The following is a 25,559-nucleotide window of genomic DNA, read 5'->3' on the forward strand; positions in this document are numbered from 1 at the left end:
AATTAGCATGTCTTCCCATTTCCATGCCCTGTCACTCCCTTCAAAGGTTTGCTGCATGCCTTTCCCAATGCCCTTCCCCTCTATCCTACCTCACGTTACCTTTTTTCAGTAGCTAGACATACTTTGCATACCTTCCCCTCTATCCTACCTCACGTTACCTTTCTCAGTAGCTAGACATACTTTGCATACCTTTTCAGTCACCAATTTTTATCTGAAACTCCATCAGCTTCTGCTTTTATTTAGTTCCCCCCACCCCCAATCTCAGTAGGAGGCAGAAGTTATCTTGGTCATGGAAAACTGCACCATAGAGAAATCAAGTTGTTTGCTAGCAATACATCCATGCAGCCAATGTGGGTACCTTTCTTTATCCCTTGGAACAAAAGTATAAGCAATCTGTGGATGCTAAATAGGTAGCATATGTTTTACATATCATGTATAAATTAATATGGCAGTCTTTAGTTAACTACTGGTATTAGACTTACCCCTGATACAACTTATTCAATAACAGTTTTTTCTCCTTTTAGCTCCAGTCTCTGAGCCAGTTCTTTCTGTTGCCAACTCATCCACAGAGATGGTGTTAGGGGAGACCCTCCTCCTACGCTGTCAATCCATGTCTGGAACTCCACCTATAAACTATACGCTCTTCAGAGGAAACAGACTTATTCACACCATCACAGTATTTAATAATACATATGCTGAATTCAGGGACAGACAAACTAAATTAAATAATCTGAGAGAATACAGATGCGAAGCTAGCAACCGTCACTCCTATGCGAAGAGAAGTAGCTACAAGATGAACATCACGGTGATAGGTAAGCCCAACTAACTGTTCAGCTGCTACTGTTGAGGAATTTAGATGAGTGAGGATTTTAATTTTGAAAATGTCATAATAGCGTGTGGTGGACTGAGCAGACTGGACGGAAGTTTATATTAAACCTTTTTTTCAGACAAATTATAAAATACTTGAGGATCTGAACCTCAGACCACTTTGTGGTGGTCTACAAAGCAAAAATTCTACTAGTAAGCTGGATCAAATCCACCAGAGACTCTTTTATTTTAATGGAAAAATACCCTTCACATGTTAGCTGTGACTTTTAAATCTCCTTCTTGAATTCAGGCTCACTGCAAAAACAAAATGACTAGTTCTTAAGTCTTTGAAACTATAAATATGGGTCCAGTCCTGTGTTTCTTACTCACTGGACTAGTCCCACTGAAGTTAATGAATAAGAGCTGGAGGATCAGGCCCAACTCTTGTACCATTTTTAGGCAGCGTGAATTTAAATGTATTTTTACATATACAGAACTGTTCTCATAGTGGCCCTTGACAATGACAGTGCATGTTAGCTCCAGTGTCCTAGTGAAATTCCTGTGTAATTTCAACATTCCCAGAGTACAGTCTGGACAGTTGAACAGCTGTGTCCTCTCAACCCTCCAACGTGGAGGCCTTTCACACTGCTTTTCTGAGAGAACAACCACTCCTGGCCTGTTCATATACTGCCTTTACCATGCAAAATCACTCCCAGCTGAATGATATAACTGCTTCAGTAGGGGCTGGCTAGACTTATGTTGCAGAATGACACTAGCAAATTCCCTGTCCCAAACTTGTCCCCCAGAAATGTGCATCTTATATTGCCCAGCTCTTTCCTTCTGTGCAGGAAGCTCATAGAAAGTCAGTCATCTCATTGATAGAAAATATGCAAGTGGAGGTTTCAAACACTTCAATCCAAACACACACTGGTTTAGATAAAACAATAGAACAAGTTTATTAACTCCAGAAAGATAGACTTTAAGTGATTACAAGCAATGAGGCATAAAAGTCAGAATTGGTTACTGTAACAATGCTGCCTCTAGTGGGACACAACTGAGCGTATCCATTCAGGACAAATTGCTTAGAGCAGAGCAGTCACAGCCCAAAGCTGAGTGTCCTTTATTATTAAGGCACACCAAACCAGCCAAACAGAGAGGACTTCAGTTTTGCCCCAATGGCTAACCAGAAGTCATACAAGCAATTGCCTTAGACACTCCAGTTTCCCAGTATCAACACCAGCACTGCTCTTTATGGGGATGAATGATTATGAAAACCAATACCCCAGGAAAAGAAAAAAGTTTCTCCCGATCCCAAAGGACCAAGTCCCAGACCCAGGTCAATATACAAGTCAGATCTTACCCACAAACTACGCTGTTGCCAATCCTTTAGAATCTAAAATCTAAAGGTTTATTCATAAAAAAGAAATATAGATGAGAGCTAAAATTGGTTAAATGGAATCAATTATATACAGTAACGGCAAAGTTCTTTGTTCAGGCTTGTAGCAGTGATGGAATAAACTGCAAGTTCAAATCAAGTCTCTGGAGTACATCTACATCCGATGAAGTGAGCTGTAGCTCACGAAAGCTTATGCTCAAATAAATTTGTTAGTCTCTAAGGTGCCACAAGTACTCCTTTTCTTTTTGCGAATACAGACTAACATGGCTGGTACTCTGAGATTTGGATGGGTCATTCAGTCCTTTATTCAGAGTTTCAGTGTAGCAAAGTTCCTCCAGAGGTAAGAAGCTTTACTGAAGACAAAATGGAGAGGTTTCCAGGGCCATTTATATCCTCTGCCATGTGGAAGGACCCCCCCTTTGTTCTTACTTCGGAAAATCACAGCAGCAAGATGGAGTTTTAGAGTCACATGGGCAAGTCACATGTCCATGCATGACTCAGTTCTTTACAGGGAGAATGGCCATGGTTCACATGCTACCTTGAACATTCCCAGGAAGACTTCTCATGTGGATTGGAGTCTCCCAAGGTTCATTCATCAGTTAAGTGTTTCTTGATTGGACACTTAATCTACAAATTCCTTTCTCAAGAAGCTGACCAAATGCTTCATTGAGGCTACTTAAAATCAAACACATTGAGATACAAGTACATAGCCAATGTGCATAACTTCAAATACAAAAATGATATATACACACACACACACACACAGACAGCATAATCATAACCAGCAAATCATAACCTTGTTATAGACACTTCACTTGACAACCTTTGTATAATATTTTCTGTAAATATATAACAGTGGTTGCAACAGTGATCTATATGGTTACAGTTCATGTCAATAACTGTTGACAAAGAAATGAAGTGTAAAACACAAGCTAGTACTAAACTTAACAAACTAAATGAATTAAAAGCAAAGGTTTTTCTCACCACATGCTTTTGCTGGCTGAACTCCTTCAGCCAGGACCATTACCCCAGTTCACTGACGTTTTCTTCATCTTTCATACGTTGATACTATGGGTGGTGGGTATTGAAGGCAGGGGTAGGCTGTGTCTCCCCAAACAGCCTTGTGTGGCCCCACCCACATTCCGCCCCCAAACCCCTTCGTGCTTCCCAGGCTGTGCTGTGGGAGGCTCTTTCCCCTGTGGCTGGGGCCCCAGGCTGGGGCTGGCAGTGCTAATGGGAGCCAGCCTGCACTCTGGAGCTGGGGGAGGGAGGCTAGGCTCCCGCCTGGCGCTCTGGGGCTGGAGGGAGAGCCGTGCCACCTGCTCACCTGCCTGGCATTCCAGGGCTGGGGGCACTCAGGCAGCCTGGGGGTGTGGGGGGGGCTGACTGTCACACTGGGAAAGGGGGGACTCTGGGCTCTGGCGGGAGGGAAGGGGCCTTGGGCAGAAGGGGTAGTCCGGGCTGGGGGCTAGCCTCCCTAAGCCCGGGGTTCATCCATCACCCATGGTTGATGCCATAAGTAGAGATGAGAGGTGATTTGTGTCCTCTGTTCCCCCTTCTTAAAGCATTCCTCTTCTTTGAGAATCACCTCCAGCTGGGGTTCAGGGGACAGCAAGTCTGTTTGGGAGAGGAACCTCCAGCTGTTTATTTGCCAATATGTAAATTTCTCCCTTACGCCCTTCTTCCTGCCAAAGAATGGCTGCTGAAGTGGGTGATAGTCTATTTGATTATGCTGACACATGGCTGTGGTGCCTTTTGTATGGAACTGGTTTCAGCTGCTTCCCCAGAATTGGAATATTCCTTCGTAACATCATACAATAGAATCTTATAACTTTACATACAATGTTGCTGCACATATTTTACCAGGACAATAATGATCAGTGAATTATGAGTTTTCAAATGATACCTCCCAAGGCATACTTTGTAAAAAAAAATTTATTATACTTGTGTAAAATGGTGAACATAACAGCACAGTCAGTCACAGTAATGCATTTAGATCTTCAGTTTTAATAGTTTAATAATTCCACCACCATAGCTGCCTTTAGTCCTGATTTTCAGAGCTGCTGAGCACCTACAACTCCAGCTGAGTTTTAATAGGAACTGCAGGTGCTGAGTAGTTCTAAAAACCAGGTCAATTATTCTTGTTTATTATGTCATATTAGCAACTAGGAGTTATTGTGCTAAGCACTGGACAAACATAGACCCTGATCCTGCAAACATGTATGCATGTGTTTAAAGTTAAGCATGTGAGTAGTCCCAGTGACTTCATGTGCTTAAAGTTAATCACAGTAACAATCTTTGCAGTACTGGGGCCATAGAGGCAAAAATGGTCCCTGCCTTGAAGAGCTTTCAATAAGAAGGCCAGGAGCATATGAGCTATTCAGGAAAGGGAGACAATCAGCGATATATAATCTTATTAAAGGGGGAGCTGGTAATGACCCCGGTATTTAGGTTGCCTAACACTTGCCCTATTGTAAAAAATTCTTGCAACTTTTTGAGACTTGTTGCTTGGTTGCAGCAGACCTTTGATATTCAGTAGGGAGAATGCCCACGGGTTACAGAAGTGCCTTTTCATTGTCCTCTGAAATTCTATTCACTTTTGAAGAGATACTTACAAACTGTTTTAAAAAATCATGATTTTCCTCCTCTCACTGGTGTTCCTCAGGAAAACATTGGCAGCCTGTCAACCTAATAACGGAACACGGGAGCGTTCTAAAGGGGATTACCTGGCTGCCAGAGGAGCAGCAGAAATTTGTTTTGGGAATGCTCAGGAGCTGCCAAAGCAGCTGTAGTAGGGGTAAGCAGAAGAGAGCAGGGCTAGATTTTTTTTTTCTCCCCCTGGACCTGGCACATTGCCCCAGCTGCCCACTTCTGCCTCCGTCCCCAGGAGCGCCACTTGGTGCTGGTGCTCCCTGCAATTCCCAAGATGGGGGAGGAAGGAGGAGGGGGGGGGTCAGGCTTTCCTCCGCCACCTCCAACCCCTGCAGACACACCAACATGGCCCCAGTAGTCCATTCCCCTTCTGTGGGCTCAGGGGTGGGTAGGCACTCCCCCAGAGACAGGGGAAGAGAGAGACAGGATTGGCTTGGCTTACCCTCCCTCACAGTTCAGCACCGGGACTGGTCATCCAGCCTTCCCCTCACAAATAGAAGTAGCTTTCTTCAGCTGCCTGCTCACATCCATAGCTCAAGTGGCAGCAATCTGTACTGCAGTGCTGAAGGTTCAGCATGCAAACCTTGTTGATGATGCATGATGGTGCAGCTGTTACAGTTGCACATGATAGAATTTTTTTAAAAATCTTTTTCCTTTAAGGAAAAACTGGCAGGGGGAGCACTTTTTTCCCTTTGTGTTTTGTTAAAAGAACATTATTAAGTCAAACACTCAAAAGTTAGGACATGCCAGAATTAAGGTTGCCTGGGTAACCTTAATTCATCCCCTTTGTGCATACGTATTATGATACAGTCTTTAATGACATCCTGTGCTACTTTTTTCTACAAAAACTCTGCCTCATTCAGTGGGCCTGATCTGGAGATGAATTAGGGCTGTGTAGTGAATGAGATGGCTGTTCTTATTTGTTTCAGAAATGTGTGTAGTGAATGAGGCAGGGAACTGTCGAAAGAGAGAGCCAACTGAGATACTAAGCCAATTGAGAAATTTAATAATTCTGTATTAAGTGCTGGATTTGTATGGCATGCATTAAATAAGACATAGGGTCACATGTTAAAAGAAATATTGACTAGGTAGTGTGACTGGTGTGAAAGGATGAAATTAGAGCTCCTGGATACACCTTAAATACCTTCCAACATTGATATGAGCTGTGTTTACGTTGAATTCTTTGTAAGGCCAAATTATTGATGCATGCTTTGGCCCCAGCCAAAAACTTAGCCCATACTTTGTGAAACGCTTTAGCGATTCCAGGGTTTGCTCTATGTGTTGACTTAACATAGCCATTAATGTTCTTCAGAGAGCACTTACTCTGTCATTCAGCCCTGAAGGCTGTGAGGTGTTGTACCTCAGTTTCTCTTTGTGCACAGCAGTTCAAGCTTGTAGTGGTTTTACTGCTGTGGACAGTTTCAAGATTCGATATAGGCACCAACTGAGAAATATCAGTATCACCAGGCCGTTCAACATAGTGTGTGTTGTCATGTAATGAAATGGTATACCCATGAAGGCTTTTACAACATAATGAGTTCTTATGTATCACCCCCAACATGTTCAAGGGTTTTTCCAAAAAAACATGCACATTGTACATTTTTACAGTTCTTGGTATCCACAACAAGTTAGTTACAATCATTAGCATCAATAACATCAGTTTTATCACAAGTGTATATTTACAATTATTTTTTGTCATGCCAAACCTTTGGTTTAGACAAATCATTCTTTAGGTCAGCTTGTTCAATATCCCTTTAAAATCTTTGTGGCTTTTTCTTGACCTCAGGGTCTTCCTTAATATAGGCTTTCAGTTTAACCACTTCCTTGGGGTTTTGGTATTTTAAGGTTAAACCTGTGGCTTTTATTTGCAAGGTTTAATCCTTCCCTTCCTCCCTGTCCAGTAGGGTAAAAATCTGAACTCTCCTGTGTAATAGAATCCATTGGTTGGCTGGGTGCGTCCTCTTTGCTAATGGCTATGGGCAAGTCTTTCTCCCCTGAGTCAGTCAAGTAATTTGCATCAACGCAGACACTAGCTTGTTTACTAGTTTTCAAATCCTTAACTGTTACCAATTCCAAGGCTGGACACTCATTCTTCCCCTCAGAAGATTGGGTCCTTCCCCCCCGCCCCCTTTTTCCTAGAAGGTTGAAAACTGAAATTTCCTGCTCACAGGAATTCCTTTGCTGGCTAGGTGTGTTCACCAACTGCAGCCCCTCTGTGCTATGAACATCTACACAGATGCTCCCCTGCATGCTTGCTTGTGAATCTACCACCACCAGCAACTTAGAGACTGGACTCTGAGTTTGTGAGGTCTCTCTTTAAAACAAAGTGTCTAAGGATGAGAGTTTCCCTGCTCTCCCCTGCATTCTTGTGAGTTCTGTCATAAGGCTGTTCTGCTCTGAAAAACCAGTAACCCAATCTTTCCTCAGTACCTGAGTCACAGACTGCTTACTTAAAGATGCATCTGAAGAAGTGGAGTTCTTTACCCACGAAAGCTTATGCCCAAATAAATCTGATAGTCTTTAAGGTGCCATTGGACTCCTCGTTTTTGTGGATACAGACTAACATGGCTACTCCCCCTGAAACTTAAATCCAGAATCACCTCTGTCCCATCAGGAGGATTTTCACAAAACACCCTTTCAGGTAAACTGCTAGACTTCATAGTCAGAAGATTAGAAGTATTCTCTCCCTTGTTACAAGTTTCCACACTGTCAGTGGGTAACACAGTCAAATTACCTTCATGCTTTCCTTGTGCCCTGGCTATGGTATCGCCCTGATCGGACACGGTTGTCATATCTTTACCCAGCAATACACTAGCAACATACAAAATAGAAGCACCAGAATCACTTGGTCTCTGGTAGCTATTTATGACATTAACTGGATGCAACCTAGTTACAATGTCATCATCCCTAGCAGACACCAGTTCAGGACCACTTCCTTCCTGAGTTTTAGTTGTATCCAGAATCAACTCTGGGTCAACTGATACATTTTCAACCATCATAGGCTGACAAGCTTCTTCTGTCTGCTCTACAAACAGATAAGAGCTGGAGAAACATTCTCCTTTAACAGACAAACAGCTTGGGATATCATTTCCCTTGTCCCAGCGCACATGGCTGTTCATGGACAATTGCTTGGAGATTGGGATAGCTCCCTTCATGGGCAACTCATTACCCCTAACAGACACAGGAACATTTCCTTCACTGTCACAATTCTCCACGCTGGTAACAGGTAAGGTATAGGGATACTCACGTACCACTAACCTTGCCTTCCCAAACTGCTGATTAGACAAAGCCATCAGCTCATCTAAACTTTCTTTGCCTTGCGCTCCCTTAATAGATAAACTGCTGTTTCTTACAGATAGTCTCATTAAACTGAGCTGCTTTAAAAAAATCATTTCTGTCTTTTTCAGGCTTACTTTCACAAACTTTACTTGCCAACAATTCATCATTCACCAAGACTGTACCCTTTCCTTTCCTCAGTTAGGGCTTTAACTTGATTGTCAACTTTAATTTGCTCTAGAGAACATTTCCCTGAGCCTTATCTAATGTCAGATTTACTTCTGAGATACCAGACAGACGCTTAGGAATTTTTTCCACATATGCATTGCTGCTTTGCACAGACAAACCGCTATCTTCGTCAGACAAACATTTGGAGAAACCCTCCATAGACAAATCCTTGCCCCTAGTAGACACAGGTTCAGGATTATTTCTTTCCTGTGACTGATTTATGTCATCAACCTGACTGAAGAAAGCTTTAATATTATCCCCAATCAAAAGATCCTTAGGCAATAACTTTCTTACACCAGCTATAAGTTCATGTTTAACACCATTCCATTCAAGATGGATTCTGGCTAAAGGCACACTTACAGTAAACTCATAAAAAGAAAAGGAGTACTTGTGGCACCTTAGAGACTAACAAATTTATTAGATCATAAGCTTTCGTGAGCTACAGCTCACTTCATTTCGTGAGCTACAGCTCACTTCATCCAATGAAGTGAGCTGTAGCTCACGAAAGCTTATGATCTAATAAATTTGTTAGTCTCTAAGGTGCTACAAGTACTCCTTTTCTTTTTGCGAATACAGACTAACACGGCTGCTACTCTGAAACCAGTAAACTCATAGAGGATTACAGTATTCACATTCTTATTTGGTAAATAATCTTCCTCTGACAAGATTTGTTTTAACAAGAGTGATGTTAGCTGTAATTTGCCCTAAACAGCTTTTACCATAGACTTTTACGTTCTCTGCTCAAGTTATGGGGTTACCTTCACCTGAGCTCGCAGTAAAAGCATTTACATAAAAGGCAGCAGTGTTGGGGTAAACTTGGTTACACACAGACAACTGCTTAGAGTCAAACAACATACCAACACTGTTACAAACTGGATAGATTTTATCCCCATCCTTGCTGTTGAGAGAAGCTGGCTTTTCAGGATGATATAGTTCCTATTGTTCTTTTATTCTCTTGAGTTGGAGCTTAAGTCTTTCCATTTTTGACTTAGCTTCTAGTTCCTGCCATTCTTTGTTCATGTTCAAACAGCAGCTTCTCCTTTCATATCAGCTATTTTTTGCTTTTGTTCAAATTCTAGCTGCTGGTTTCTCACTGCAAGCATTTTCGCTGGGTCTGCTTCATTATTACTGGCAATTAACAGATTTTTTCAGTTCCTGCTCTGGGGTCTTTTGCTTAAAATACAACCTTCTCTGTAAGCACAATTCTTCCAGGCTTTTTCTGTCAGGATCTTGATCATGGGTCACTCACTGTAACCGATTTTTAACCCTTAAACTCTCCAATATCAAAATTAAATTTTGACAAGTGTGTGGTTCTGATCCAAAAACCCAATTAACCTGTGGTAATGTGTATCCAAGCATGACAATTCCGATGTGACCGGGGTCCTAGTGGGGAGCCAGCTGTGGTCGCTCAATTAGGGTGAACTGCAAACAATGGGGCAGCCAAACCCCAAAAAGCTGGTGGGTATTCCAATACTTAGATTCACCAAGCCAGCATAAAACAGCTTCTTTATTACCTTACTGGTTACTCAGAAGTCCAAACAACACAGTTCCCTTAAAGTGATCCAGCCTCAGGCCTCCATCCAGGCATCCACATCAAATTATGATGAAAATTTCTGTAAATCTTACTTCATCGTATAAAAGAAAAGGTTCTACCAATCCCAAAGGACCGGACACATTACCTCCCAGGTTAACAAATGTTTCAGATTTTACCCAAATACACGCTATAGACAATTCTTATTAACTAAACTAAAATTTATTAAAAAAATGAGAGAGAGTACAGTTAAAAGATCACTATACATACAGACATGAGTTCAGTTCATTGAGGTTCAGATTCACAGCAGAGATGGTAAGCTTTGTAGTTGCAAAGAGTTCCTTTAGAATAATGCATCCGATGAAGTGAGCTGTAGCTCACAAAAGCTTATGCTCAAATAAATTTGTTAGTCTCTAAAGTGCCACAAGTACTCCTTTTCTTTTTAGAATTCGGTTCGCAGGTCATAGTCCAATGTTCAGATCTCATATTCAGGGCAAACCAGCAAAACTGGGACCTCAGTCTTGTGACTCAAACTTTCCCTGATGAAGTCTAAGCAGAACTGAGATGACAGAATCAGGACCCAAGGATCTTTTATACAATTTAATGTCTTCTTTGACAAGTTGGGAGTTCCTCAGGGAACAAAAGATAATTAGGATGACTTTGAAGGAGGTCCATCCCTGGTACTTAGCTATACCAATTAACATAAGGCCATTTGCCTTTTCCTCCACTATTCACAGTACATTTCAAAGAGAGATGAATACCAAGATATCCCGTGTTTGCAATTCATTTAAATTCTATCAGAATACAGCATAGACAGGGACTGTTGATTACATTGTCCGGATCTACTCATACATATGTAAATACACAAAACCACAAACATTATGTCCCCACATGTCTTCTGTGGGTTACTTATTTTGCAGGATGTTTAACCCTTTCTAGCCATGCGTCACAGGTAGCCATTCAGTATCATCCATCTGGTGCACTGAATGAAACAGAGATCCTGTGGAATAAATAGTATGTGTTCATGTCAATAAAGACTGTATTTTAATGCATGTGCAAAAAGGGGCTGAATTAAGGTTCCACAGGAAACCTGAATTGTGGCATTTCCTAACTTTTGACTGTGTGATCCTTTTGACTTTTGCAACATTCATGTTCTTTTAATATAGTGAGTTTTTTGGATGTATGACATATATACATTGTTGTTTATCTAATTATATAAAAAATCAATATACACTACTTGCCTCTTAGGTTCACTTTTTAAGCACTGGCATAGCTAATAAAACATCAAATCTAAATACTGTTATTTTGACTACACATACTTTATATTTTAATAAATGTAATAAAGTAACTGATCTCTTACTTCCTGTTTTTTATACACTATAAAATGAGAAATCTGGGCCATTTGCTCATTCCTTCCACCAGTGGAGAACTTAGTCCATTAGTTGCCAGTGTTCACTAGTAATTGATTTGAAAAATCAGCTAAACATTATTTACAGGTACTGTGCCAGATTATTAGCTGGTGTAAAATAGCATAACTCCACTGAAGCCAATGATGTTATGCTGATTTACACTAGCTGAGGATCTGGTTGATTATTTCTAGAGATATTATCTAAATTGTTTCCAATTTAGGGCCTGATTAAAAACCCATTGAAGTTTATGGAAAGACTCCCACTGACTTGAATAGGCTTTGAATCAGACTTTCTCTATTTTTGTTTCTTTCGAGTACCCATGAGTATATCAGGGACTAGACACTGTAGAGTTATATATAAATCAATGGGCGCTGCTCCCCAGCAGAGGCTGGCCAGGAGCATAGGAATAACGGAACACAAATGCAGTCTCTCTGGCACAAAGACATAGTGGTGCCAAACTAAGCATTTCTACAATAGTATTTTATAACCTGATGTCTTTTCCTCATGCCTTCATTTGCAGCTCCCATTAGGAACATAAGCTTTGGAAGCTTACCCCATGAGGAAGTGGAAGATGGTGGAGATATCAACTTTCTCTGCATCGTAGGCGAAGGATCTTTGCCAATCGACTTCAGAATTTTTAAACAAAATGACCAGAAACCTTTATTTTATGAAAGCAAAATGGAAACCAGAGTCCTCTGGCAGAAGAAATCATTAAATAAGCAGGACGCAGGGAAATATTTTTGCGAAGCCTCCAACCGAGCCAGGGTTACTGTGCGAAGCAACTTGCTAACCGTTAAAGGTAAGCTATGCTCCTGATGGCACATCCTTAGGCTGCTCTGAATACTACCAGAATAGGTCTATCTCAAATCTACTGTTACATGTAATGTTGGGATTACCTAGAACTGAGGCATCTCTTACAGTAGCTGTAACTTTTTTAAATAACAAGAAAGAAGGCATCGTAATGTACTGGTCCTTTAAAATTCCCCCTCTTCTGCAGGGAATTTCCTGCCTTACATGGTGAATTCCATTGCAACACTTAGTACATGGTAAAAACACCAAACACTCCTTTCCTGCGGGATAAGGAGAATTATAAAGGGCCACTAATGTAGGTAGGGACTTCACCACTTGATTGTATTGCCACTTGGAATTGTGCATGCACTGTTGATGGGGGACAGCATGAAAGGTTTGGGACACCATCTAACCAAAACAGTCCCATTGTGTTCTAAACTGAACAAACCCCAGGAAGACTTAGCTCTTGGATCCAAGGAAAACCAACTTAGGCAGCATGGACTCTGGCCTAATGCAAAAGCACTCCTCTCTAGAAAAATCCCCAACAAGAGTGAATAGATCCAAAACTTAACATAGTTTAACTGACTGGCAGACGAAAAACGCAGGAGAATAAGTTCTTCTCCTGCAGTCAATAATGTTTTTCATTTTCCTTCAGTCCCCTAGCTATGCTCAAGCAGCAAAAAGGAGCTGCGTCCAGGGGATCTCCCTGCCTAGCTGTAAGTGGGGTGATGGGTTGGTGGTCTTGCCTACTTGTCACTCAATGCTAGCTTTCATAAAATACCTACTAGTGTTGAACTGGACCAAGGGGATTTGTTATCCCCAGTGGCCACATCTATCTAATTTTTGGGGAGTGGGTGTTAAACTTTTGTGGCTTTTTTTGCATTTTCCATGGCTTCAGATCTGTGGCAGAGGTCAGCCAGGGAGAGCCACTTATGACAATGGGCTGTCCCTACATCCTCAATCATACTAGGAGAGGCTGAGAAGCCAACTAAAAGCTTTCCCTGACTGGATTTGGGAACAGATCCACCAGTTAGGGAAGAGCCCAGTAGTGAACTCTGGATGGTAACCCCTTTAAAGCTTTTCCAGAGCTGTCTGAACTCACCCTCCTGAGCATTAAATACTTCTAATAATGACAAGACCACCTGTAGTGAGGACTCGGGAGTTGTAAAAGCCAGTAGTGACTTCATACCACTGCATGTATTGTCACACATGTCTCTTCTCATTTTCAGTCATCCTGGCTTCATGGCAGAAAGGGTTTATCGCATTATTTGTCTTGGCTGTAATTGCCATGGCAGCTTCTGGTTTCTGGTGGTACTGGCGTAAGAAGGAAAAGGGTAACAATGAATATCTTCTATTCTCTGGGTGCTGAATGAATAGAACAAATGAGGGGGTTGGCTGCAAGAACAAAGGACTGGGCGGGGGAAAGGTGACAACTTTAGGATTTTTAACCACCCCAATGCTGGAGGTTGTTTGGCTCGGAGCTTTTGGTTTGATCCATTATAAAGCTATGAAATTTAGATCTGGGTTCTAGTTCTGGACTCCCCCTTACTTCCACAAATTCAGGCCCATCTCTAATCCTTATTGTCTCAAAAACTTGAGGTTCTTACTCAGCATTTATTCAGTCTCTACTCAACAACGATTCCTATTAATTGTGAGTTTTGACTAAGTAGTGACCTCAGGATTTGGTCAATTATAATTGCGATACTCTTTCACATTTTTTGTTATAGAAAAATGGGTAGGACTGGTTTAAATCCATTCTGAACCAAAATATCTGGGAAAATTTGGAGTGTCTGAAACTCCCAAATATCTGTATATTGGCCTGCTTAAGGAGCAGGGTTTTAGATCACAGCATCCCTGGAAGAGAACATCAGATCCAGAGGACTGGTTGGCTAAAGCGATTGGAAGTAGGATACAGAGTGTTAAGTAACTTACTTAATTTTGGTCCAGGTCAGTATAGCTCTGCAATCAAAAGTTAAGGTCTGAAAGCTTTTCGGTGGACTGTATGATGGTCTGTACATGAAACCATCCATTTAGCCTCCTAGTTAACAGTCTCAGAAGAGAGGCCAAGAACTGAATGAGCCATGGATTCTGAGATATCCCTTCATCTTTGGAAGTATCCCCACTAGATCAAGAGGAGGATCTGAGGGAGCCTGTATTGAAAATGTCAATGCTGTATCTGTTCTGTGCTCATACTAGAACATGAAGTCCTCTAGTCAAGTTGGCAACTTCCACATCCACTAAATAAGATACCAAACTTCACTGTGGCCATTAGAAACGATCCTAACTCAGGGATGGATGGGCCCCACATGTAGCTTTCATTTTCATTTGTCTCTCTACTGGTGCAGGATATAACAATTATCTCTTTTCTTTCCCTTCCAAGGTAAACATCCTTCCATGGAGATGTCTGGGTAAGATGGCTTTCTTTCTGGAAATGGTAAAACGTGTCTGATTGAAATGCTGGAGGCTTATGTTACACATATATGGTGAATCTTATTATGTCTCTCAGCTGGAGACAATAGGTGGTTGTGGCTACTTGCAGCAGACCACCTACTCAGAAACAACAGGATGAGGAAATAATCCAAAATGGAAATAAGCTAATTACTAAAAATGGGGAATGACAGGCCTAGATTTGAATGCCTTCAAATGTAGGATTAAAATCACATAGACATATGGTAGAAGAAAAGGGAGATGACACTTGACATTGGGGTTTGCTTATGCTCCCATTGAAGTCAAGAGCAAAACTTCCATTTATTTAAAAAGATAATAAAGGAGTGGTGCCAATTTAAACAATTATCACTTTATTTTTTTTTTTTTACTTTCAAGGATGGTTCCTTAGTCATGTCTATTTTTGTACATTTCCTTTTTAGATCCACAGCAGCCACTAATTCGACTAGTGAGAAACTGGAATCTGGACAGAACCATTATACAGAATTCTATCCTGGTAGACTATTTTTTTTAATACTCTCTGGTAGCATATTGCTTTAATCAACAAATTATTGTTTAAAAGTTTGGCTTCGCATGGTCCTGGTATGTCCTGGGGCCCAATTTTTAAATGATGGAATAATAGATGCACCCACGAAAAACAGCATTTGTACTTGTAGATCAGAGAATGAGGATATGCAGTTATCCAGTCTGCATGTGTAAGGTGTATTTGGTTTTTTTTGTTTGTTTTTTTTTTGTGTGTCTGGGGGGTATACACAATGAAACCTGGTCTGAAAATGAGGTGGGTATAGTGGTTAGAAATGGCTTGATGGAACGAACCTTAGTAATACTTAAGGGTTGAGATGAGTTTAGGATTGGGACCAGATTAGGGTTAGGCTCGTGTTGATTTTTGAGGCCCAATCGGATGTAGTGTTGGGTTTGTGTTGGTTAGAACTGCCATCTTGTAAGTTGTTCTCATGAGATGACAAATTTTTATAAGCTGTTCTGCCATGTTGGGCTGACTATTATCGTGAGGTTTTTTTGGCTACCAGTGAACTGGAACTTTAGGCTCTTTCTTCTCTTGATGTGACTAGACCTGGATAAACTATTGTGAATAATTTAGTCTAGTAACTTTTTGGCCAATTATGTGAATAGGATTGGAGTTTTATGAATTTTAACTTCTTTCAAATTATTGGAGAATAGTTTATATAAACATATTTCAGTTTATGACCTGCTTATAAACTACTCACTAGAGTAATAGAATTACTGTTTGCTATATGACAGGTTTCAGAGTAGCAGCTGTGTTAGTCTGTATTTGCAAAAAGAAAAGGAGTACTTTTCTGCTTGCTATATGTAACTTTAGTTAGTTCTGTGAAACAATGTGACTTAAGATTCATCTATTTATTCTGCTCCCTGACTGGATGACCCCCAGACTCAGAGCTTCCAAGATGACCATCCAGACACTATGAATATATACAGGATTCTCATGAGCCATTCTTTCCCTAGATATTCTTGCAAGCACCTTTATACCAAACATCAGATTATTAATCTTCCTGGCCTTCTATGCAAGATAGGTAGTATCCCCATTTTACAGTTGCGGGGAAACCAAGGTAAAGGCAGATTAAGTGTTCAACAGCACAACCAAGGCCACAGAAAGAGAGAACATCAGAACAGAGATTTAGGAGTTTGTGGCTCCCAACTCTGTGCTCAGACCACTAAATAATAATAATTTTGTATTTATACAGTACCTTTCATCCCAGGATCTCAAAACACTTCATAAAGATGGATAAGCAGTATGTCCTCTTTCTGTAAAGGAAAAACCAAGACAGAGATCAGGTGACCTGCCCAAGGGGCAGGAGAACACATGACTGCTCACTTACAGTCCCTGCTTTTTAGCTACTTAGATAGTCCTGCCTCTCCACTAGAAAACACCCCTCTCGTGTTCATCTTTTTCAAACTCTGGAAGACATCAATCTTCAAGATAAGTTTCACTAGTTTCCCCCCCCCCCCAAAAAAAAAACTATGTCCAATATGTTTTTTGGTCTCTGCAGGCTATTTATTGCCCTCAATCTGAGTCCAAACTCTACTGGTGTCAGTGATCCAATGTGGATAAACTGTGACCTTGTGGAAAGTTCATTCAATGTGTACAAAGTTATTCCTTGGTTTCCTTTAGCTTTAAACTGATCCTCTTATAGGGTCAAATTCTGCTCTCCTATGTTATGAGAGTGGCTTGGACATGTACCCAAGGGCAGAATTTCCCCTAAATAATTAAATCATTACATGTTGTGACAGTAGGAGGTTTCTGTTGTATTTTAATGAGAAAGCTAAATGAATGAATCACACCTATCCTAAGCTGCTTGTTGGCTTACTTTCTGCTTGTGTATTTAATTTTAGGATCAGGTTACATTGAAGATAGTGAAAGTCCTGTTAAATCAACAGATGAAAATAAAGGTAATTTTCACACTATTTTTTTAATCATAACTTTTTTATCATTTTGGAATTAAAAGTGGTGGGCACATGTCTGATTGTGAGACCAGGGGACTGGCAATTAGGCCTTCTATATTCATTTGTTTTCTCCCACCTTGTCCTCAGTGATGCTGAGGGAAGTCACTTATCCTCTCTGTGTCTAGGTTTTTTGTATTTCCCACTTGCAAAATGAGCATAACAATGTCCATGTCCCTGGCTTGTTCTGAGCCTAATGAGTTGCTTCTGTGGGTTGGTGGCATAGAAAAATAAAAGTATTATTACCTACAAATGTACTTCAAACCACCAATGTTATTTTTGAATCTTTTACAGAGAATCTTTCACAGGCTTCCTTTACCTTCTATTTATCTTTGCTTTCATCATTTTTCCACATCTTGACATTTTAAGCAGCCTAAAATTGGGTGTCAAATTTGAAGAAAATGATCTTCCAGCTAACTGAGGCACCAAATTAGGTTTTAAAAAATACCTCCTTTTCAAAGTAATAATTGTATCAGGTATTGCATCATCTAGATGCATAGTTATATAGAGATACAAAGTATTTTTCAGGACTGAGGGTTTAAGGGAACTCATTAAAAAGCAGGGCTTAAATGTAAATATTCTGGTGATATTATGGTTGAAAACTCATAGACAGATACTACTATGTCCACCCTCTCCTCTTGCTCCCATCTGTGCTTGCCACGTAGGCATGTGAGTGTTCAAAATGTGATTCCTGCTAACCTGACATGGTATAACATGGTTTTGGCTGGGCGAACCCACAACAAAAATGTCTTATGACATGTGTTATTCAGGAAGTCAGATTAGATGATCACGATGGTCCCTTCAGGCCTTAAATTCTATGAATCCTATGGAAAGACCATTCCTTGCTCCAAAGAGCTGATAGCCTAAATATGAGGCAAGAGACATCAGACGGCTACAACGATCAGATGTTACTGGTCAGCATGAAAAGCAGCAATCTCAGCACACCAGCTGGCTAGCTGCTCTCAAGCTTTTCATAAGCATTGTGGCAAAGGGGAGTCTTAAAAAGGGATTTGGAGTAGGATAATGGGGTAGGGTTGCCGATATTCTATCAGGAACTCTACCCACGCATCATGGGAGAAAGTGCGAAGGGATATTGTTGAAAATGTAACAAAGGGGCATTGAAAGTTGGTATCGTTGGCAGGACGGAGGTGAGAGTTGCTGTCCCAGCAGCATATGGGATAATAGTAAGGCTGGGATAGTCCATAAAGGACTTGAAAGTGAAGACAAGTAGTACAGTGGAGAAGGAGGAGCCAATGGAGAGCACAAAGGCTGAGGTGATGAATCAGGAAAATTATTGCAGCAACATTTTGAATGGATAAAAGTGGGGCAAAGTGGGATTAGTAAAGGCTGGCGAAGAGGAGGTTGCCATGGTCTGGATGAGAGTTCTAGCAGCACAGATGGGGTCTGGGACTTAAATCTTGTGCAGGAAGAAGCAACCAGATGTAGATGAAGCCTGGATGTGAGGATCTAAAGAGGGGGCGGAGTTGAAGGTAAAAGTTACAGGTCTGAGTGAAAGGCAGGGGTGGTGATGTCCATAATGACTGAGAAAAGAGGAATGTGGGAAGGCTTGTGCGGAAAGATTGAGGATTTTTTTTAACCATGTTGATCTTATGCTTATAAATGGACATCCCTTAGAAGATGTCAGAAAGACTGAGATTATCTTGGACAGAAGGAAATAGGTCTGGAGTGGAAAGGTAGCTCTGAATGTCATCAATGTAGAGATGATAGTTGAATTCATGTTTACAAATGAGACTTCCCCAGAGAAAAGTTACAGAAGGGGACCGAGGATGAAGGCCTGTGCAGCCCCCAAAAAAGTTGCATGGTGGACATGATAGGATCCTCTGTGTAAAATTCTGATGGAGTGATTGGGGAGGAAGGAGAACAATCAGGAGTGAACAGGTTCATGAAAGCAGAGGGCAGGATTTCAAGAAGAGAAACATGGTTGAAGGTATTGAATGAAGGCTGAGGAGGATGAACAGGGAGTATTGGTTATGAGCATCGGCTAGGAGAAGACTATTGAAGACTTTGAGAACTGTTTTAGTGGAGGGCCAGAGGTGACTGGAAAGGGTCTAGGTTGGAACTAGCAGAGAAGAGCTCTAGACAGCAGTTGTTGAGGGCACATTCAATGAACTTAGATAGAGGGGAGATGGGGTGATAGCTAGAGATAAACAGTGGGTTATTTGAAGATGCTAGTGACTAAAACACGCTTGTACTGTGAGGGGAAGGAGACTGATGAGAGGGGATCAGAAGTGGGGGCAAGAGATAAGAAGATGATAGGAGGGGGACATTGAGGTAAACTGAGGTGTTAAAGAAGTGCAGAGAATATGCTCCTTTGTCAGCGATGGGAAAAGGAGGAGAAAATAATGGGGACAGGAAGGGCAGAGAAAGGGGAAGAGTCAGACTAGTTGGAGCTGGACAGGCACATAGAGGACTCTGTGGCAGAGGATTTTCTAAATTTGCATTTTGCTATTTTTCAAAACTAAAAAAAAAAAAAAGACAAGCGTTTCAGGCACCACCCAGACCCCATGGTTTTAGAAAGAAGTTCGGCTTCAGCAGGCTGGGCTGAATCTCCATCTGCCATGAACCCCCATCTGCCCAGTCATGTGCCCATTAAAGTCCTTGTGAGTTTGACCATTGACTTCACTTGAGTCAGGATCAGGCTCACAGCAAGTATGGCATAGGAAGTGCTACAAAGAAACATCTTCTTGCTATTTTGGGGCAGGACCTGACCATGAGAGTGCTGAGGTGGAATATACTGAAGTTGAAGTGTCAACGCCTGATCCTTACAAAGGTAACTAGCTGGCTGACCTATACAGTTATGTATTGGGAGTCATTACAGACCTGCTGTTTCTGCCATTGCTTTCACTGGGAGCAGGAGTAGGTCCTATGGTGTATGCATGGTAGTTCCCTGGTAATAGCTCTCAGTGATGCAAGGACTGCTGTTACCAGAGCCAACCAATGCTTTCCCTTTCCTCCATGGTTCTCCTGTGTCCTTCCACACAAGATCTTTAGCTAGGCTGGGCTACCAGCTGGAGCTGGGGTTCTGAACAGAAAGCAGCCTGCTTGCTGTGGGTCTGTGTGTTATGGGCTCAAAGCTCATTGAGGGGCACTTAATTTTTTTTTTAAACTTTCTTGGTGGGTTCAGCCTCTACAGCCCACAGGAGGAGGGAGAGGGATGGGCTGCCCATCCTGTAGGGAACCGGGGAGTGTTCCCACCCACTGTTGAACCTGCTGAGAGATCAAGGAGGTAGAGAACAGGAACTGTGATTAGTCCCTTACAGCCTGAGGAGAGCTGGAGGCCTGCAGGGAAACAGAGGCTTGGTCTATGCCTAAAACTTATGTCAACCTAATTCTACAGACACAGCTTCTGCCTCTCGAGGAGATTTACAATAGTGATGGAAAACCCCCTTTTGTTGCTGTAGTAAGTGTCTCTAGTGCTTGTAGTGCGCACACACATACCGAGTGAGAGTGTAGGGAAGTGAGAATGTTGGCTGTCCTGTTAACAGCCTCCTGCTGTCAGTGGTATTAATTCAGAGGGAATATATGGGCTAAAGGTGTTACCACAACCCAGTCCCTGTCCAACTTTTAAACAGTGTTAAACAAGGTCCATAGCTTGGTATCCAGAGACCACAGCCACTTATCATCATGGCAAAAACACCATTAAAAACCCTTTTTGTATCTTAAAGGTACAGAAAAGAAGGAAAAACAGTTAAAGCATTTGAAATATAAAGTATTAAATAGGGTTTTCATTTGAACAACATCCCTTGTTCCCTTTCCATTTAGCTGTAGACGGTTTTTTAGAAGATAGCCCCTCTCCCCCACCATTTGACAGTCTCTTAAATGGTAATAATTGTCATCCCAGGTGGTGGTGGTTGGGCCGATGGGGTGGGAATGTTCTCTGGGTCCCTGTTTGTCTGGCCCGTTCTGGTCCGGACATCTCTTAGGATCAGAATGATGAAGGTCTGGGATCCCAGAAAATGGTGGGATTGGCTGTCATGATGGTGAAGCTCGCTCTAATAGCCTCCGTCTGTACTTTGTCTGTTCTTCCTTTGTTCTTTTATGCTTCCCCTCCAAATCTTTCTTTTAAGGACCCCAGAAAGGGAGTGGAAGATGGAATAGCCCATCCCCTCATTTTGTCCATTAATTAGGCTTCATATCCGACATACTAATTTTGGCTCATTGACTTCCGGCTCCTCATCTCCTGTTTTTAACCAGCATAAATTCAATGCAGTGCATGAATGATATCAGTAGGCCTTTTTAATTTAGATTAACTCAATTCATCTGTCTCTCTTTTGCACCTTTTCCCATCAACATTTGTTATTATAGGTTATTGTAACATATTATGAACGTTTACATACTTCTTACAGTTGAGTTCACAAGTTGGGTAAATGTGTTGGCCCCATTGTTGCATGTCTTAAGTTCCATGGTACAGAACTTAGTACAGCAGAGCCCTGCTCCGTAACTAGGGCTCCCATGCACTCTGGTAATACAAATAATAATGATGGTGGTAGCCAGAACTCTTAGCAGGGCGTTACAGTGAATTTCCTCCCGGCCTTTGAAGTAATCATCTTGCTTGATCCTATTCCCAATGATGGCACGTACAACTCAATTTTTTCCCCTCACCCAAAGCATCATGGTAACCTCAGTCTCCTTGTGCAGAAAGTGGGCAAATTGTTCAGAACACACACAAAAGCCCAAGGAGTTAGGAATAAATGAAGTCCATTCAGGATGTTAAGCCATGTCCCAGCTCTCAGCTTTAGCTTGAGAAGCTGAATAGCCAAAGGAAGAAATTCAAACTTGCTCTTTCCAGCTAGGGAAGGACACCTGTTTATTGCTGTGCTGAAGACATTCTTGTTTCATTAGCAGTACAAATGATTGTTTGTACAAATGTACTGCCTTTGTGCACCAAAAGATAGCTGGCTTCTCAGTGCTCTGATTGCAATATGCTGTCATTCTCTCCTTGGGGTTCTCTGACTGCATTCGAAGCAGGTAACCTATTTATCATTGCTAAGTGGTACATTTAGATATTGGAGCCACTGTATTGTATTTTAGGGGATTACTAGTGTAGAGTTACAAATGTTTCACACACCTTTAGTCATGCCCAGTGCAGTACAAGGGTGTAGAATGTTGTAAGAGGTACTTTCTATCAGATGAAATGTTAAACTAAGATCTTTAAGGGCAAGTTAACGAACACCTAAAAGAGTAAGGGATAACCTTTGCATCTGACGCAGCATTCAACTCAGCCTAGGATGTTAGAAAAATATTATTGAGAGAGGAAGGTCCAGTCTATACTACACAAACTGCCATATTAACTCAATCTAGTTAAATTACAGTAGCGCACTGACATTTTAAAAAGATCCTGTTTTAAATGGGATTGAACCATGTTTTAACTATGTGATACTGTCTCATGGTTCAGGAGTCTTTTTAAAGCATGGCTTGGTCCTGTCTGTCCTGCAGGACTAAATGATGCAACTCAGCATGCTTAAATCTTACACTGTTGCGGTTTTTTGTAGTGTAGACAAGACAAAAGCTACTGCTTAGCATATAAGTGCTTTCTTTCTGTGTATGGTCACTGCACTACCAGTACCTACTGCGTTACTGGGCCACGCATTTTGAGATACTGCTAGAGTGGAAGCTGTTATATGAAACCAAACAGCAGTCTATGCAAAAGATTAATTCTTTCAACTCTGCACTGCATCATAAGACTTAGGCCATGTCTGCACTAGCACTTACGTTGACAAAACGTTTGTCGCTCAGGGGTGTGAAAACACAATTGAGTGGCATAAGTTTTGCCGGCATAAGCGCTCATATGCATAGCGCTATGTTGGCAGAAGATATTCTCCCGTAGGCCTAACATGGCGACACAAGTGCTCTTACAGTGGCACGGCTGAAGACGCATAGCTGTGTTGCTGTAAACTTGGAAGCATAGACATGGCCTTAGTCTCAGGGAGAGAGAGGAGTAAGGCCAGGGGTTGTTTTTTTAAATACTTTTTCAGTAACGACTCTCACCCATATAAAGGGCTTTGGCTCCTGGATTCCCATCAATGCTTTTATCATGTTGAGGTTGCTCATAGTCTACTTCAAGACACAGTGTTCTTTCATGTCTCTGTTACCATGACAATGACCAGTGCCTCTGGTCTGAGGGAACACTTCAAGAGCCTCAGACTTAATTTAAGGCCTCAAATATTAAGCAATTAAATCTCCTCTGGCTCTATCTATTTTCTGAACAAGAACAAAGTACACAACAACAAAGCTAGGCCTACATTCTACTCTGGACAGATGCACTCCTCATCCAGAAGGCAGCATTCAGAGCTAAGAGTGTTTGCAGCAGGCAGCCTCTTAACCCAGGAGATTACATTTTACTTTCAATTTTATCAACAGCAGATTAAGGAAGGACCCGACCCTGCAAGATGGTGAATACATTCAATTCCCATGGCCTTCAGTGGGAGCTCAGGTATTCCTCAATCACTCAGGATCAGGCTCTAAATTACTATATCTAATTATACAAAGGTCTCTTCCTGCTGCTACTGAAGTCAGCATCAAAACTCCCATTGACCTCAAGGGGAGCAGGATCAATAATTAATGCATAATAGTAACCTTTGGGGCAGTTTTGAGGATAAGAATTAATTAAACATCCCCTCGCCTCCCAAAAAATCCAGTTATAGAATGATGTCTGTCAGCATTAAAGAGCTATTAACATTTTGCCCTTTTCCCTCAAACCAAATTTCTCCCAACAGATCACTTTTCTAGGATTGCTGAATATTATTGACCACCTTATGGTGGTAAATATGCAGTGGCTGTGGAAACCATTTCTGCACTAGACCTCCCTTTCATCATTGCTCACACGAAATCTGCACCAGCATTATTAAGGGTGGTAAATCTGCCAGAAGAAAAGCTAATGTAGACAAGGCTTCAGTACCTCATTTTTCTCCATCTGTAAATTTGGGATTATTTATTTAAATTTGGGATTATACTTTGTGAGCAGCGATGGGATCCTCTAATGAAAGTGACTTGCTAAGTGTTGGATGTAGCGTTATTTTTGGGAGGTTAGAGTTGTTTGCTGATTTGATATTTAAAGATGTGCTGGTGATGGGCACTGGTGTAATAAATCTTTAAGGAGAGATTATGCTTAACAAAAACATATTGCATATCTTTTCTAAGTTAACTGTGACACAATACTGTGCAATGAGTCAGACCCTTTATTGTTAACACAAGGAAAACAAAGACCAAAGCTAAAATATTGTCAGGAAATATCCCTAAAAGGGGAAGGGAGAAACTGCTAACCTTGGCTCAGTAAGAACATGCCCCTCCTTTTACTTCTATAGCTAGTTAGTCAATTGCAGGGTGCAGCATTATAAGGTCATTTGGAACAAAATGTCATTATTTTTAAGTCCTTTCTGCTAGCACATTTACTCGGGGCTAGGAAAAGAACAACTTATGAAAGGTTAAATATATATATATCAGGCCCTTAGATGGTTTTGATTATTTCAATTCTGTCCAATTTATTTTGATTTTATGCCACTATGTGTTGTGATTAAGTGCTTGCTGAAATTCGGATCCTGCTGCTATTGAAATCAGTGGGAGTTTTGGAATTGACTTCAATAGCACTTAACCCCCAGTGTCTAAAGTGTGTTTAGCAGAATTGTTTAAAATTAATTCAAAATAAATCTTTTTGGGATTGCAGAATGTGTTCCCAGGATGCATGAAACACTGAGATGCTATTTAACAATTCATTATCCTGATTCTCAGTTTGACTGCAGAATAAATATAGGAGTCTCTATAAAAAAAAATCTACCTATGCCCATGAGATTCGCATGGCGGGGCCCTTCAAGAAGCTCTCATAAAGCTAAAAGCCTTTATCTATTCAAAGACCAGAAACATACTAGGAAGTATTTAAAATAGAGTTGTTGCTAGCACAATTCCCCAGGCTGCTGTGACCCAGGGATTTTTTTTTCTTGAGAACCATGTTAGATTCATGTGGTAACCACAGCTGTGTTGCCGCAGTAGCTAATGAAGATGTTGGGAACCTGAGTTGTGCTGGTAGCTGGCTCAACCCTGCCTTACCTCTGCCAGAAGGAGCACCCATGTTTATGACAATGATCCACTAAAAGGATCTTAAACAAGCATCAGACAGGAAAAGTCTTTCTTGGGTTTTTTTTCTTTGGTATTTTTGGATGGTCCCACTCAGAATAAAAGCTCATTGCAGGATTTACCATAGTAGATAAAAACGGGAACCTCAGAGCCAGGAGGAAAACTTTCTTGAGGATTCTTCTGCAGCCTCAGCTGTATGGAACTTGTGTGGGTAAGGCCAGTTATAGCATTTTGGAGTAAGAAACCCAGTAACATTAGTCTTTTGAGGCTTCAATCTCTGTCTATTCTTCCCTCAATCTCTCCTGCCTATCCATACCCTCTCAGCCTTCCCTTCCACTCTGTCTTCAGCTCATGCACTGGCATGGTAAATTTGGAACTGTCTTGCATATTCCCACTCCACCACCATGAACTGGGGGATCTCCCTTTTGTAAAAATGTCGTTGATCCTGAACACTGTA

At 41.4% G+C, this 25,559-nt stretch overlaps 1 protein-coding gene across 15 annotated transcripts in view; it reads left to right on the forward strand.

Annotated features, from left to right (window-relative positions):
* PECAM1 (platelet and endothelial cell adhesion molecule 1) overlaps positions 1–25,559 on the forward strand; it is a 105,141-nt gene that overhangs the window by 60,916 nt on the left and 18,666 nt on the right. For 7 of the 15 annotated variants that reach the window (XM_043497436.1, XM_038371899.2, XM_038371900.2 and 4 more), the window contains 7 exons: positions 525–812; positions 11,820–12,098; positions 13,318–13,422; positions 14,469–14,496; positions 14,956–15,029; positions 16,904–16,960; positions 19,734–19,802. In XM_043497436.1, the coding sequence (XP_043353371.1) occupies positions 525–812; positions 11,820–12,098; positions 13,318–13,422; positions 14,469–14,496; positions 14,956–15,029; positions 16,904–16,960; positions 19,734–19,802 (900 nt within the window). Of the gene's footprint in view, positions 1–524; positions 813–11,819; positions 12,099–12,743; positions 12,805–13,317; positions 13,423–14,468; positions 14,497–14,955; positions 15,030–16,903; positions 16,961–19,733; positions 19,803–23,392; positions 23,650–25,559 lie in introns of those variants that run through there. The other 8 variants (XM_038371903.2, XM_038371904.2, XM_043497440.1 and 5 more) reach the window with 4 other exon arrangements.

Source organism: Dermochelys coriacea, chromosome 14 (assembly GCF_009764565.3).
Source record: "Dermochelys coriacea isolate rDerCor1 chromosome 14, rDerCor1.pri.v4, whole genome shotgun sequence".
NCBI classification, from domain to species: Eukaryota; Metazoa; Chordata; order Testudines; family Dermochelyidae; genus Dermochelys; species Dermochelys coriacea.